At 45.2% G+C, this 15,271-nt stretch overlaps 1 protein-coding gene across 6 annotated transcripts in view; it reads left to right on the top strand.

Moving 5' to 3' along the window:
* CUX1 (cut like homeobox 1) overlaps positions 1–15,271 on the top strand; it is a 280,930-nt gene that overhangs the window by 211,171 nt on the left and 54,488 nt on the right. For 3 of the 6 annotated variants that reach the window (XM_063341497.1, XM_063341496.1, XM_063341498.1), the window contains 2 exons: positions 988–1,153; positions 1,825–1,881. The exons of 2 other annotated variants lie outside the window; for them this stretch is intronic. In XM_063341497.1, coding sequence (XP_063197567.1) covers positions 988–1,153; positions 1,825–1,881 — 223 coding nt within the window. The remainder of the gene's footprint in view (positions 1–987; positions 1,154–1,824; positions 1,882–15,271) is intronic. One more of the 6 variants, XM_063341499.1, reaches the window with a different exon arrangement.

Below are 15,271 nucleotides of genomic sequence, written 5' to 3'. Positions count from 1 at the left end.
CAAACACATGGAAAATCCCCTACCTCTCCTTAGTCTTAAGTCAAGAATTCAGTCATTTCTTACACCTGGTGCTTGGTATCTTAGTGTGCGTTGAGATGTTTTAAGCAATGTTTGATTACAGATACGCGATGCACGATAAGGCTTTCTGGAGTTCTCACGTTGTGGGCCCTAAGCATTGAACACGTGGGATTTCGGGGGGGGGTCCCCGACCACCAGAACACACCTCCCAGGCTGTAAGAAGTGGTGGACATCTGGTGGTTCTTCTTCCTATGAAGAACTGAATCAATACGATGGTATAATAGGAGCTGGCATCGCGCTATTACCTTTTCATGAAGATGTAAAATGAAAAGCCTGACCTCTTGGGGTCATTAAAGATCCCGTGGCAGCTTTCATTAAGTATGATTTTTAACCCCTGTACCTGTGCTGAATTCCAGGCAAGTAATTGCGTTACGCCTGTCTGAAATTCCCCCTTTGCTGCAGTCGGCTGTATTCTTAAATATTTACCTACGTGGCGCAGCCGCTGCTACAGGTGAAAACACACATCGTTATAATTCATACCAAAAAAAACCCTCAACCAAATGTAGGCCGAGTCTCAAAAGTCCCAATTATTTTTGTTTGAGAACAAAATACGTGCCAATCATTTCCTGTTTTATCTGCCTGCGTGTGCCTGGACTCTGTGTTTTTCCTGTTAGAACCGATGAAACTATTTGACACAAAATATGAAAAGCATGCAAATCTCGCACCATCCTTTTGCAGTTTGTGCTGCCGCTCCGTTCCTGCAGGAAAAAACCCACGCTCCAGAAGGGAACCACGACAGGAGAAAAGCATTTCCACCCATTACCTACAGATGTCATTTTGCAGTTCTACTAATTGTCCATATAAAAGTGACTCGAGCGATATAGCACTAAAGGAAACCAAAGTGACTTAAATTACCCCCCCTTCCACGTCAAATGTGTTAACGTGCCGTTGTTGGTTGCTTCACTTCAGGTATTGGGGCTGTCCCAAGGAAGTGTCAGTGACATGCTCTCCAGGCCAAAGCCATGGAGTAAATTGACCCAAAAAGGCCGAGAACCATTTATTCGTATGCAGCTCTGGTTGAATGGTGAGCTGGGACAGTGTGTCCTGCCTGCACAAGGGCAGCAACAAGGACAAGGTAATTAAAATTCCACTATGTTGTTTGAGTTGAGGAGGAGGAAGTCTTTTGTTGTTTTTTTTTTTTTTAATTTTTTTTTTTTTTTTGTTAAAGTTGCAGTAAGCGAGACTTGCACCCGGTGCTAGTCCAGGTGTTACTGGAAGTGGCAGCGTCCACCCTCGCAGCCCAGCCGGTCCCTAGGGGAAGGTGCTGGGAATGTTTACGAACGAAGCGCTCGTTTGTGCGTAATTGATAAGCAGCAGTTATCAAGTTCCTAATTAGGATGATATTATCGAGGCATGAATATGATGCGCAACTCAAAAAATTTTGGCCAAAGAGCTGGGAAGACTTGTGCGCTGTTTCCTAGGGTTGCATAGGGGATTTTTATTGTTCCTAGGAGAATATCGATTGCTTTCTCAGGAGGTGAGCTAGAAGAACTAAGCTTTAAAGGGGGAACGCTGTGTTGCAATTACGCTTTTATTGTGGCTCTCTCTTACCCTAATACCTGCTGATACAGACAGGCCGGACTAGAGTTTGGCCTCGGTTGTGCCCTTATAATGCCACTGACTCAAACGAGCAGCGTGCCCTTGCCGAGAGCGGCGGTTTGCTATGTGTTGAGCCTGCTTATGTTTAGTTTGTGGTTTGGCATCTCCTTTTATTGTTCCCTGATTTTCCTCTCCTCTCTTATCTAGTCCTTCACTCTGTGACATCATTACAGGATTCCCTACAGCAGGGATGTGCAAGCTCAGGTAATCAGCTGGTTTCAATGATTTGCTCTGAAATAATTCTCTGTGCTTTTGTTACGTTTCTTTTGCTTTGATGCCGAGAGGTTTCTCGCGTTTTGTTGTATCATACAGGAGACCCTTCAATTTCTTTATTAACGCAGTTAATTCCTGGTTCTCTCCCTGTTGCTATGGCAGATGTAGGGAGTACACATATTTAGCTGCATATATTAGGTAAAGAGACTCTGTCTCATCTTAGAGATCATTGGCTCGCTGGGGTTTTTTTTACCATAGTTCAGCTTATCAACTTGACATGTGACAATGGCTGTAAAACAAGCCCTTCGTTTGTAATGTGATCTACATACTCCAGCTGCCTTACTCGCTGGCATTTCCCCCCCCACCACCACTTTCATTTGCACAAAATCTGCTTTGTTAATTTGAAGGTGGGGGAAAAGACCACGTTATGGCTTTCTTTTTTCAAGCTTCGTTAAATATTCCAAGCCGACTTCCCCCCCCCCCCCCTTCCGTTTGCAAAAAAAAGCAGATGCAGCAAAGATGAGTGTCAAAGAGAAGTGAGTTGCCAAAGGTTTTATAAGATGGCCACAGTATCGGAAGGAGTTGGAACAGAACAGCTGTGTTCCTGCTGTTAGATACCAAACTCTACCCACACAGGCTTTTTACCAACGATGTCCGTAACTGACGTAAACCACTCAGGCTGTTCTGTACTCCAGAGAAACACTCGTGCCCTGCTCCCGACTTACAGCCAGTGCTCTGTGTTGGAGAATTATTGCATTTCAGAGTACGGAGAAGGGTGGGTTGTGCTCCTCTTCCACCTTTCTGCCATACCGAAACACTCTTTTGGTTGGTTTGTTTGTTTTTTTCTTCGTTTCTGGAGCTTTCTGGGTGTATTCTGAACATCCCAACCAAACTTTTTCCTCTCTACTGGGAAACTGTTCTGCATTCTAAAAGATTTTACTAGAAGAAAATCCATCATGATATTCAGTCCACGTTCTGCTTAAGAACAGTTGAAAATTAATAGATAAAAGCAAAAAAAAAATGCCCCTGGTAGAAACAAGCCATGAAGACAAAACCAAAATGGGAAAAAATTATTTGCAATCATAGGGCTATTGTTACTTATAGCCAAGCATTTAGCGAACATGGAAATTTCCTGCGACGTTTTATACGCTGCTGTTCATTAAAAGCCTGCCTTTGACTGCTTTTTTGTAGCATCAGTACTACGCAAGAGTAACTGTCACAGTTAAACGCCTAAGACGGCATGGAAAATATGAGTAATTAATTGTAGCCATTTTAAGAGGAATTTGAAATCAGAGGAGCTGGGAAAAGGCTGCATTGTTATTGCTAATCATCATATTTATGACTAACTGTAATTATAAAAGATTGAAAGACAAGCCCATGGTATTAAAATCCGACCACCTTATGGATTCCCATGAGGACGGCTGGTCGCCAAAAGTGATTTCCTTCAGGAAGTTCAGTTTTGCTGCCGTGATATTTTGCTCCCTCCCACACTCCCGATCTCGCTTGTCAGTTCCTGCCCTTCAGCTAATATTTGGTGAGGCGACACATTCCTGTCAGCTAATAAAATCACGTTATTGATGATCGCCCTCCTTCTTCCCTTAAAGCAGACTTACAAATGAGAAAACGGGCTCATGCCCTTTTCTTCCTCCTTTCCGATGATTAAAAATAAAATTTTTGTACTAGATGTTCTTTTCTTGGTGCCGTTCTCTGTATAAAGGAATAAGGAAGGTTGTGACACTACACAGAACAAAAGAGCGCAACCAAGTTATTCGAATGAGGAAGGGCAGTTTGGTAATTTTCTTTTATTAGCAGCTGTTCTGTATTTAAAAGTGTGGCAAACAGTTTGGAAAAGGTAATAATAATTATGCATTTATGAAAGATCCTCCACTCCAGGGCAGGGAAGAAAAAAAAAAAAAAGCCGGCTCTAATTTTCTGGTCTTCTGAGACATTTCCCAGGAAAATCAAGGCAGAACAGGTTGCATACTTGTAATTTTAAAACAGAAATTAATCAGAACAATTTTAAAATGAGAAAAGGTCTGGAGCCTTTTCCGTGTAATATAATTGGCTTGGAACTTGTTGAATGCATGAAGGGAAAGAAGTGAAATTAAACTAATACATTCAGTGGCTCCTGAGTGCTTTGCCAAGAAGGTCTTCAGTGTACAGAGTGTCAACATGCATAGTAACGTCTCCAGCTTTTATTAGCTGTGAGTATTTTCATTACCGTTTGGCACTGTTCTCTCAAACGAGCAACATTTTCTGGATTTCTGACCCAGTTAGTTACGCTTCTAGATCATAAGGTTTTGATTAACACCTCATTCATGAAAATCTGTTCTTTTGTCCAGTAGTTTTCCGTTGTCACACGTGGACAGATGGACCCATCAGTCTTTTATATGTAGGGATGAATGGATAAGCATTATAAACATACATATATATATATATATATATATATGTATGTATTTTGAAATAGTAAAGAGAAGCCAGGCTCGGTTTTCTTCTCTGAAAGCCGAATGGGTGAATTTTCAAAAAACACAGGCTATACCAAAATTACAACTGTATAGATCTGTATTTTCTGCCTCTGACCTCTCGTCAAGGCTTCGGTGATGTTGTGCAAGTTTCAGTGAACACGTTTCATACAAAAATGGTGTCTGTACCCGAGGTGGTCAAAAATAGTATCACCGTGCCTTTTCTAACATTTTTTCTGTGTATTTCTTTCCACCTAAATGCTCTAATGCCCTTGGGTACATCTGCCTTTTTAATGATTTATGTGTCAAAAGCACGGACCAAATCACATGAAAAAAAAGAAGAAAGTTGAATTAGTGTCACCCAACTGCATCAGCATTTTTTCATGATGAATCTGGCCCTTATTTAGTTGGTTCACTGATGATCAGAGCTGGGTTGGGTTTGGCCAGTAGCCACGTGCCAGAGGAAGGTTTATGTGCTTGGATATTTTTCTAAACGCTTGTACTGTATAAAGCTCTTGTTAGTTTGTTTTGTTTGGGGGTCTTATTTCTTTACTGAGCGTCTAGATGACGTTAAGACAGAGTTTCTTTTTTGGTGCTGTTGGTGCCGTAGCTACTCCCAGGAAAGCTGAATTTTTATTCACTTTTGTATTTATCCTCTCTGAAGGACGTACACTCTCTATATACTACATTAAAGACTTGCAAATACTCAGTGGGAAAAAGACGTGCCTTTTTGGTATGTGTTGCTGTAAGGGTCGTCCTATGACCTAATGTGGAAATCTTCATTTGCCGATACAGCTGCGGGTGATCTCAGGGGATTTTGAATTTCCCTTTTGTTTGTCTTCCTTTCTGGGTATCATCCATCATTCCTAACCTCATGCTGCTTAGCAATAGTAACACTCATGGGAGTTGAAGAAAGGATTATAGCAGCATAAAATGGGGAGCTAATTAGAGCTTGTTTCAAAATCAGAATCTAGCTTGAGATAATTGCATATTATCTGGTGATTTAAAAACCCAAGATCTACTGTATTTAGATCAACTGAAATATGCATAAAAGCTTTATTTTCAAAATAAAACATTTGTAACAACAGGGAGATTACTTCTTATCATCCCTTGGGAAAGAAAATCTGAAAAAAAATCAGAATGCAATCTGTGGTTTACCGTAGTTATCAAATTAAGAGCCATATTGTGGAATGATGGCAAACCCAGGTATCCAATATTACAGGTGTATTCCTGTAATATTTTTCAACGTGGAAGCTGCTGAGCGGGCAGGTAGTTAACTCCGTACTGGGTAGATCTTCCCGTTTACCTGATAACAGCAGGATGCTGTCACACTGACTGCGCCGAGGGAAGCAGAGTGGGGAGGGAGCGTACCTTGCGATCCATATTCAGGATCACCGTCCTCAGACGGGAAGAGCTCACTGGCCACATGGTGGCAATGGAGAAGCTCCCACCCCCCATTTCCCTGCAGTTCATGATTATTTCCTTCATTGTACTGTTCTGTTTCGGACGCGCAGAGGGGCCCGAGATGGTGCTGCAGAGCACAACGGGGGTGAGGCGGTGGAGACCTGAATCCATAGTACCTTGAGATCACACAAGTGACCAGTCCAGTGATGCTGACCCAAATTTGAGCTATTATTGAATCAAAAAGAGAATAATTGTTTTGCAGTCATTTGCTGGCATTCCGGGTTAATAAAATTACATGACATGAAATGGTTCTGGTTAAAGCGGTCTATAAAATGGAAGAGAAGGGAGACCAGGTGGCTGTCAGCCGCTGGGTGGTCGGCCTGCGGTAGTTGCTTGCGTAAGTGGGTTCTGTTTGAGGACTGGTTTTTGAGTCTTTCCATTTGGTTGAGAAGGTTGTCTCCTTTTGTGCTAGGTGCAAAGGCATTTTTAAAGTTTGGAGCTGAACAACTAAGTCAGCCAGGCAGTTGTCTTTGTGCTAACCCTGAGACACACTGGCCCATACTGGTGAAGTTTCCCCGTCCTTTCTGTGTGGCTTGGGATGGCGGCTCTGAAGCACTTGGCCGTGACTGGATTTCAAACCATAGGATATCAGTTGGCTCCTCATAAGGGCAGCTGTTGTAGTCTGTCTCTAATGCCTGTGATCATATTCTGTGCCTTTTCCCTGACATTTGGACCACGAAAACCTTCCTGGCAGCCTTTCTGGTATCAATAAAGCTGGGAGAACCGCCGTCAAGGCACCTTACTGGGACCTGGGAATGCAGTGTGAAGTCAGTGTTTCAAGTTGGCTCCTAATACAACACTGGCTATCATTGCTAGCCATCAGCTGGTCACTGCTGCCTCTTGCCTGCCTCTGTCCTCCCCAGGCTGCCTGGCATGGTCACAGCCCTTTGTCCGCCAGCGATGCTTTGCAGATAAGTATTTGTAGGGCAATTCCTGTCCTGGTTGTATTCTTTTCTGTCCATTGAACCACCCAGGGATTAAACGTGCAGAAGATGACTCCATGCTCATTGTGGTCATAGCTTTACTGTTACAAAAGTGCTAAAGTAAAATATATAATCATAGAGCGAACACTATTTTCGAGGCAGATATTCCTTGCGGCTGAATTATAATGACAAAGCACCAACGCACTTTTCATATTAATACGGCAAAGAGGAGACTCCTGATGGATTCTGAAGACAAATTTAATTTGCTGTAAAATGTGGTTATGGGTTCGTAGCATTCATTTTGGAGAAGTTACCCAGTCAGGTTGCAGCTATCTTTTATTTCTGTGGTTAATTTGGGAATGTGGGTGCTTTCGCTCACTCTCCTTTGGTGTGTGTGAGGATCTCCACACAAGGAGCTCCCGCGCGGCTCTGCAGTAGCGTCTCTCCAGGCACCCTAATGCCTCATTCGCAAAGTCTTCATTTTTTAAAAATAGAATTAATTAATCAACTATAATTGACTATAGTTAATAAACTATACTTAAAAAAACAACTTTCCGGACCGTTATTGCTGCTGTACTTCTCAGGTGGATTAGTACCAGGTAGCGTAATAGTGGATAACAAGTGGATGTGGTTTGGGCAGACGTGCTTCCACTGTAACCTCCGCACCAATCTCAGCGTGCAACTTCCTTGCGCTCTCTTCTGCCCTTGTTTAAAAGAAGCCGTGGCCCTTGAATATTAGTTCTCTGTAAATTCCACTGTTCGTCGTTTTCATTACTTATTACTTCATTTCATTAATTACCAGCGTTTTCTTTTCCCTCTGCTTGTGCATTTGGAGATGAGCAGCCTCCTTTGGGGGGGGGGGGCCCACTACCTCCCCTCCCCGCTTCCAGGCGCGGGGGGATTCTCCTGCCAGCTGCCAACCGCAGAGGAGCTGGGTGGAAAATGATGAGCTGATACGTTAGAAAGCCAAATATAAAAATAACTGGAGCAGCACTGAAAGGCGAGCGAGGCCGTCACAGTCGTGCTGTGGCGCGGGAAGGCCAGGCGGCTGCAGGGGGGGTCAGGAGCCAGGGTGATGGCCAGGATCTGTCCCCCATGGGCTGGCAGCTGCAGAAGAGGTCAGAAAGGCTCTTCTCCGAAGGGAGCAGATATTTTTCTGTTGGTAATAGGAGGCTCTGGCAGCTGGCAGAAGCTCGCGTTGGTCTTCTGGTTGCTTGTGGGAAAAGGAGGGGGCTGCAGGTCCAGCCCCCGTGGCCACGTGGCTGCCAGCGGAGGGATGGAGATAGCCATCGCGCCCTCGGCCGTCCCCGGGCAGCAGCCCGACTGCTGCTCAGCAAATTGCAAAATGTTCCTCCGTTGGATGAAAATTACCTTGCTTTCAATTCAAAGAACAGATAATGGGCTATTTTCCTCCCAAAATACTGGAGAAAAGGTGTGCTAGCACCAAAGAGGCGGGTTGTTATTCCCGTCTTATAATGGCGATGGAGCTGCGAGGGATCCGTCTTCTCCACCAGGTAGCTCTGAAACAGGGAAATAAACAGCCTGTTAGCCTCTAACAACGAAATCCTCTTCTGATTATGGAGTGATAAATTACTTTATAGCAAATCATTCCCAAGAAGAAAAACCAGAAAATTACTAGAAAATTAATCTCTTCAAAGCTACCTTCTAGCCTGTCCTTTGCATTAGGGTGCGAGAAGAAGTGATGAATGTCTCATCTAATTTGATGGGTATTGAAAGTTTTTAAATTCGCCACCAGCCGTCCAGAGAAACGGCAAATTAAAAAAATCCAGTGACTATTTTAAATCTGCTAAGAAACACAACTTGCATTGAAAACAAAGCAAAGTGGATTTGAGATCAAAATTAAATAAAAATGAAAATAGAAAAGTATCCAATTAATAAGCCCAATGAAAGGAGAAAATATAATGACAGCGAGAAATGTAAAATAGTCTTGATAGTATTTGTCCCGTATTTATACTCATCAAAGATATTACTGATAGCAGCTTAGACAGTTCTTTGGCTGTAATGCCGTATGGTGGAGTTGAAAAGAGCGGTTGTTCCCCAGAAGAACTCAAGGACCGTTTGATACTATTTATTGGCAAAACCTGAGCTGGACACAGTATCCCCCTGTGGCCGTCAGCGCTCGGAGCGTCCCCAATGAGAGCGTCCCCAGACAGTAAGCTGCTTTGGAGAGTACCGTTGCCCTTGCCAGCTCTCCCCAGCTCCTCGCAGGTAGCCCGGCCAGAACATCCCTCTCCATCACGCGGCGTGAGATGGTCCCCTCCGGTGTCCCCTCCTGAGACATCCCCGTTGGGGACACGGGGGTGGGACACTGGGGACACTGCCCCCCCGGCTCCTCCCTGCCCGGTTTTGGGGACACCAAGGAGGTGTGAGATCCGCCGCAGCGTAACTGCGCTTGTGGTTTATCGTTGTTTCTCTCTTTTACCCCTCTGGAACTTGGGTCCTAAAAATAGTGCAAGTTTGAACTGGCAGATGTTTCGTTTGTCCTTTACGAGAGGACCAAAATTAGCCTCTCATTTGGCACCTAAATAAAGCAGCTTAACTGCCTTTATGCGAACTTTGCAATTACTGTCTATTGAAGTTGCAACATTTCGGTGTGTTTGATGGGGACGGCTATTATGTAAGCGATACCAGCACCTAAAAAGCCACCAGACCTTGAAAGAGGGAGGACGAACAAGAACGAGCCCGACTGTTTTGTTTGGGGGTTTTGGTTTGGTGGGGGGTTGGTTTTTTTTTCACTTTCTCTGATCTGAGGCAGGTGGTTTTTTTCCTAATGAAGGTTTCATTTTTTTCTATTTTTTATTTTCTAAAAAGCAAAAGTAACTTGGAAATGCCCAGAGAGCTGTCTATTGTAAAGGTAAAAAAAAAAAAAAAAAAAATCTAATAAAAGGACAGCAATGGTTTCTCTAATTTTCAGAGAAAAATCTGCACAGAATGCCTGAAGCTGGGTTAGCAGTGGGACTCCCCAGGGGCAACAGAAAGATGTTATAATCAATTACCACATCATAACACTGATGTATGATAATTACTGAGTGTTCCTCCTGAGATAGTGCAGCATTTGGCTGGGATGCGGCTCTTTCATGGTCCACTGCCTGATTAATATGCAAATAATAGGCTGATTGCATGATGAATGCAGAAAATGAGTTCGCTGATAACGTGAGCACCGAAGCGGGAAGATGATAAATTACTTTTACTGACTGTCCTACATTAAGTACCCTTTCTCAACAATTTTATCACAAATTAAGTAAAGCAGTATGGAGAGATTACGAGGATGTGTAAAATAATGTACCTTAATAGCTTTTATAATATTGTTGCGCACAATGTAAATGTCATTTTGTTTCAGTACTTTAGCCAGTACTCCTCCCGAAGAGGAGCGCGTCGGGTGTAGCAACCTTCAGGGTCACTCGTCTTCGACTGCTTTCTTCTAAGCTGAAGAACAACCCGCTGCGCTGCGGATGGTAGGCAGGACTTCGCCGCTGGGGAAGGCGGGCGGTCATTAGCCTTGGATCCATCCCGCGTGTATCGTGCCCACGGCAAATGAATGTCCACATTGTTCAGCGGGGAGATACGTTTAAATGCAGCGCACATGCACGTTCTGCTTCATGCTCCAGGCTGGAGCAGAGAAGAGGTTAAAATCTCGAAGGAGGATGTAGACATACCATCACAGTCAGGCTTAGGACAGAGGAGGACAGCAGACAGTCGTAAACATGGCGGCACATTAAAGTTAGTCTCTCATCACAAGGTCAGCAAGTCAACAAAGACACCATAAACTACAGCCGAACCTCTAAAAGCTCTAACTCTGGTTTCCAAAAGGTATTGTGCATACGTTTATTTTGATTATACTAAAAATATAACTATGTGGGGTTGTGGCATCTTGATTGATTGCTTTCTGACATATTTGGTTTAATATTCAGAAAATCCTTAATAAAGTTTCTGCACACAAGCTGTTTTCATAATAAGGTTATTGAAAACATTTTCCAGCAGTTATTTCTAAATATTAACTTCTGACTAAGTTATGGAAACACAGAAGAATCTGAATATTAAATACAGATTAGCAGGGTAGAGCAATGTCTTTTAAAGCGGCCATGATTTTGCTATTAATCACCTAATTTAGAGTCTGATTTCCTGTTAGAAAGGGTTTTTTAATTGTTTGAAGGTGATACGTAAGAACAAAAAAGGATCCCTCAGCACTCTTCACTACAAAGACCCTACTTTTGGCTGAAGAAGCCCCGCGTGCGCTGGTGGCCGTTTGTGGAGATCCTCCCTCGGTGCTTGCCGTGGTGTTTACCTCTTCCGTGGACATCCGCTTCTGGCCGGGAAGACCGGGAAAGGCTTCGGGGCTGTTGGCCTGACCTGCGCCTCGCTCTCACGTTTCCGACTGCGTCTCTGCATCCAGCTAAAAGAATTATCGAGTTGTTTTGGGGTTTTTTCCTTCATTTGTTGTAAAATAGCACTTAAAGTCTTGGCTATGTAGAAATCTCAGTGGGCTATTTCAAAAGCGTCCCTTAATGCTTCTTGTTTGGAAGTTTTATCCAGTGGCGCGGTTGTGTCAGGGGTTGCTGTGTCCGTTCCAAAGTCCGATAGATCTCAGTGCAACTTTTCATTTTAATTGATTAACTCCAGTTGTGTCTTTCTGCACAAGATTCTGGACATCCTGGATGTTCCGGCTGCCCTTCGTAGTGACCTGTGCTCCCCATCTGAGCCCATCCACGCCGCAGCGGGCAGCCAAGCACCAGAGTCCTCCTAGCTCAGTAGAGGGCTGATGGTTTGAGTTTACGCAGCCTTACAGTTGTCCAGCTTCCTGCGACGTTGCTTTGCCGTTCCTCCCGTACGAGTACCTGGATTTGCCTCCCCACATCCAGGCACGCCATAGTGTGTCTATTGCACAGAACCAAACTTTTCCCCTTTTGAGGCATTTTCCATCAGTGCGGCAAAACATGCCTCTTGGCGAGCCATAAGGTACTCGCTGATGGGAGGTGTGGGCTCGAGGGATGTGTGGAAGGAGCTGCAAGCTGCCCAGGCCTTCTGTGATGCAGCGGCCAGAGGAAGAGGGCTGAGACCCAAACGGTGGCACAGGCATCCTGCATGTGGCAAAGGCTCTTGAAGAGGCAGGCACAGGGAGGAAAGTCTGACCCGATGGAAGCGTGTGAGCTGAGAGGACAGTCCCCCGGCCCTGGTTCCTCATTGCTCACTACCCAGAGCGAGCAGGCCCAGGGCACAGAGGAGCTAGACGTGCCTCTGCTTGGTTATCAGGTCGGGTAGATGGCACAGGGGGTTCTTCACTTGCGTTCCGCCAGTGACATTTAACTCACAAGGCTGCACTAGGACTTTCCTGGCATAAAAAACGCCCATCCTTTTGCCGATGGGCTTGTGCTGCAAGTGAGATCAGGAAAGAGATCCAGATTCCTGTCCTTAATCCCTTCCGCCGCACTGTGTTGTGGGGGTGTGGTGGTGGGTAGCTGTTCTTCAGAGCTGGTTCACAGATCTGGTTCCCCCAAGCGCTTGGGACTGCACGGCTGTGGTTTGGTGTCAGGCACAAATGGAGGTAAAGGATGGAGCCAGGACGGGAATGCTTTAAACTGATATTGGTGCCAGCTCTTGGCTATGAGAGGTTGCAGTCTTAATGTAGGTTTGGGCACAATAGTGGGATGTCCAAGACTGTCCGAGGGATCTGTGGTTGCACGTTCATTGAAAGGAGAATTGGTTGCCTGACTTCTCTTAAGTACTTCTAAATGTCCAGCTGTAAATCTCTCTTTGTGAGGCTATCGCCAGCTCCCGTCTTACTTGCTCTTTTCTGAACATCTGGTTTCTCCAGCTCCTTCTGGTTTCTAGAATGGCTGAAACATACTTTTTTAATACAAGTGCAAAGCTAATATAATTATTGAAAGTGCAAGATAAAATTGCAGCAAAATATTGTAATCCTTTAACAATGCTCAGAAGCAGGTTTTTTCAAGTACTTCTAAGATTTACCTTCATCATTCAGAGAGTTTTATGTGCTCCTGTCGCTTAACATATACTCGTGTGCAGAATGGGGACCTTTAATTTTAGTATTGCCCCAGTAATTTCAGAGTTAGCCAAAGCCGGTTTCCTCCCCTTTCAGTAAGGCCATGCATACATCTGCACGCTTTCCTGAAGGGGTTTTCTTTTGATCCCCCCCCCCGTCCACATCAAATTTCCCTCTGAGCCAAGACCCAAAATAACATTTTCCCCAAAGTTATAACATTTGTGCAGCAAACCAACAAACAAAATCTCAACGGCGGTAATGGAAATCTATAATCGTAACTATACGAAGCGCTTGCAACTCTTAACTGCACATACCGACATACTTTACATCATTAGCTATGCACACTGTAGGGAGGTTTGTATACTCCCTCCATATAACTGTGGGAGTTTATAACTGTAGGGAGGATCGTATTTTCATAAGCCGCATTAATTTGCAAATTGTGGATAGGCAAGGTTCACTCACTTCAAGTAAATCCACCAAAAGCGCTACCTGAGAGAAAGCGTTCAGCTTTCACGCATATTTTCTTTTAATTAGTCGGCAGCGGGGCGTATTGCGGTGCTGATGGGCTGTATTACGTAGTTGGGGCTTGCACTGCACGGCTGTCAGCGAGGAGAGCTGGGGTGGTGCTTTAGGAGATCCTCAAAGGCAGCCACCGCCGAAGGTAAAGTTGGGTAGAAGGCTGGAGGAAAAAAATCTCTGCCTGAAATTTTCAGACCCTGGGAGAGAGCAACATGGTGCTCCTGAGGATGCTGCCGTTGATCAGCTCTGTGATCAGGTTCTGATTCTCAGGACAGCACGCCCCGGGTTTTGGTCTACAAATTGGCGAGAATGGGCAGCCTAATCATCAGGGGCAAACGGGAACTAACCCGGTCCCAGTGTGAGACACTTTGATCTCGGGCAGCCTGCCACGTCGGTTGTTGTCCATTAACTCATCTGCACGCAGAGGTAGATGCAGGCCCTGAAGTAGCACATGCTCTTCCACGAGGTTGCTGAGAAATCTCCTGACCACGTTTGTCTGCTTTCATCTTCCCTCCTACTTTGCCGTAACGGAAATGAGGGGAGGACGGGATGCTCCATTGCCTCCCCGTTCCGCTCGGTGCAGGACGTGGCGGTTCTCGCTGTTCCTCGATAAGGAACTTGGAATTTGACTAGTTTGGCATGGACCTGAAGCCAGAGCTTTGGACATTAGGAGAAGTGGTGCGTCAAACCAAGCGCCAGTTAAATCATGTTTGGGTTCTTGTCGGAATGTCACAGAGTACCCTGTCATTTTGTTTTAGCAACTTGTCCTTCCAAATGCGCAGTTCGCCTTATGGCATGCCAGCAGTAAAAATGTCACTTACAATAATTACTTTTTGGTGAAAATGCTTGCTGACTTCCTACCTTCAAGCTGTTTTTTACACAGTGGGGAGATAATAAGAAATGACTTTATCCTGACTGCTCAAATGAACACTAAATGGAATTTAGGTTATTATTACTGCAGATAGAGGACTGTGTACTGAAATTTAAATAGTGGATCAGATAAACTACAGAGATTTGTCTCTGAAAATTATAGTGGATCTGCTTTTTCAATCCACTTTGCTCTGAAAGTTGAGGCAGCTGTTTTCTGCCTGCTGTCTTTAGCATATAATATTTTTCGTAATCCTTTTAGAGGCCCCAGAATACCTTCTGTGTTTTGCGTGGTCTTCCTCAACTTCTCCATGCTCTGCACCTCGTTCCCCACGAGTCCCTTTGCAGCTTATTAGCTGAGCTCGTGTTAGCAGCAAAGGTTGGGCAGTTTGTTCTCTCCCGGCGGCTCCTGAGCTGTGGAAGTAGAGAGTGCGCTTTACGGATGGGTGAGAGTGCTGGGAGGAGAGGCTCGCAGCGTTGAGCTTGTGTCTTCTGCTTGCAAATTCAGCTGTTCTTGTCCAAATCTTTGCTCTGAACTTCAGATTTACAAGCGGGCATAGAGTCAGTTTGCTGCAGGAGTTGAGACAGGGTCCGAGCAAAAGTGGCGAACCTGCGGCTCTCAAACTGTGGGCAGGGAATTTCACTGGGGGGATCTGCCCGTGCTGGCAGACAGCAGCGTGATGCCTCAGGGACCGGTGGAACCGTATCCACGTCTCAACACTGCTCCATCATCGAGGTACCTCTGTTGAGGGGGATACATGCGGGAGTGGTGTCAGGTCGTGTAGACGTCTGTGATTTGCTGGGGAGTTGGAGGAGGTGTCACCTGCAAGTCTTTGCATCTGAGGTGCCCTGAGCTTCGGAAGGAGCATCCGGCTGAAGTGTGCTGTGGATCTGAGCTACACCGCTGCCCGTGTAGGGAGGGATGGAGGGCTGTGTTAGATTATTTCCTGTGGTCAGAAGAGTTCCTGTACACCACAGTCGTTCCTGTACACCACAAGAGTTCCTGTACACCACAAAAATGGCCCTGTCTCTGACTGCTGGGTTCCTGCAGCTGGGCGGGTGATCTTCAGGAGGGTCCTGGTCTGCAGGAGGGGAGCCTGGTGCAGCCTGTGGTTCGTTACGCC

This window comes from Chroicocephalus ridibundus, chromosome 7 (assembly GCF_963924245.1).
Source record: "Chroicocephalus ridibundus chromosome 7, bChrRid1.1, whole genome shotgun sequence".
Classification (NCBI taxonomy): domain Eukaryota; kingdom Metazoa; phylum Chordata; class Aves; order Charadriiformes; family Laridae; genus Chroicocephalus; species Chroicocephalus ridibundus.
This window is presented reverse-complemented; position numbering and strand designations above follow the sequence as displayed.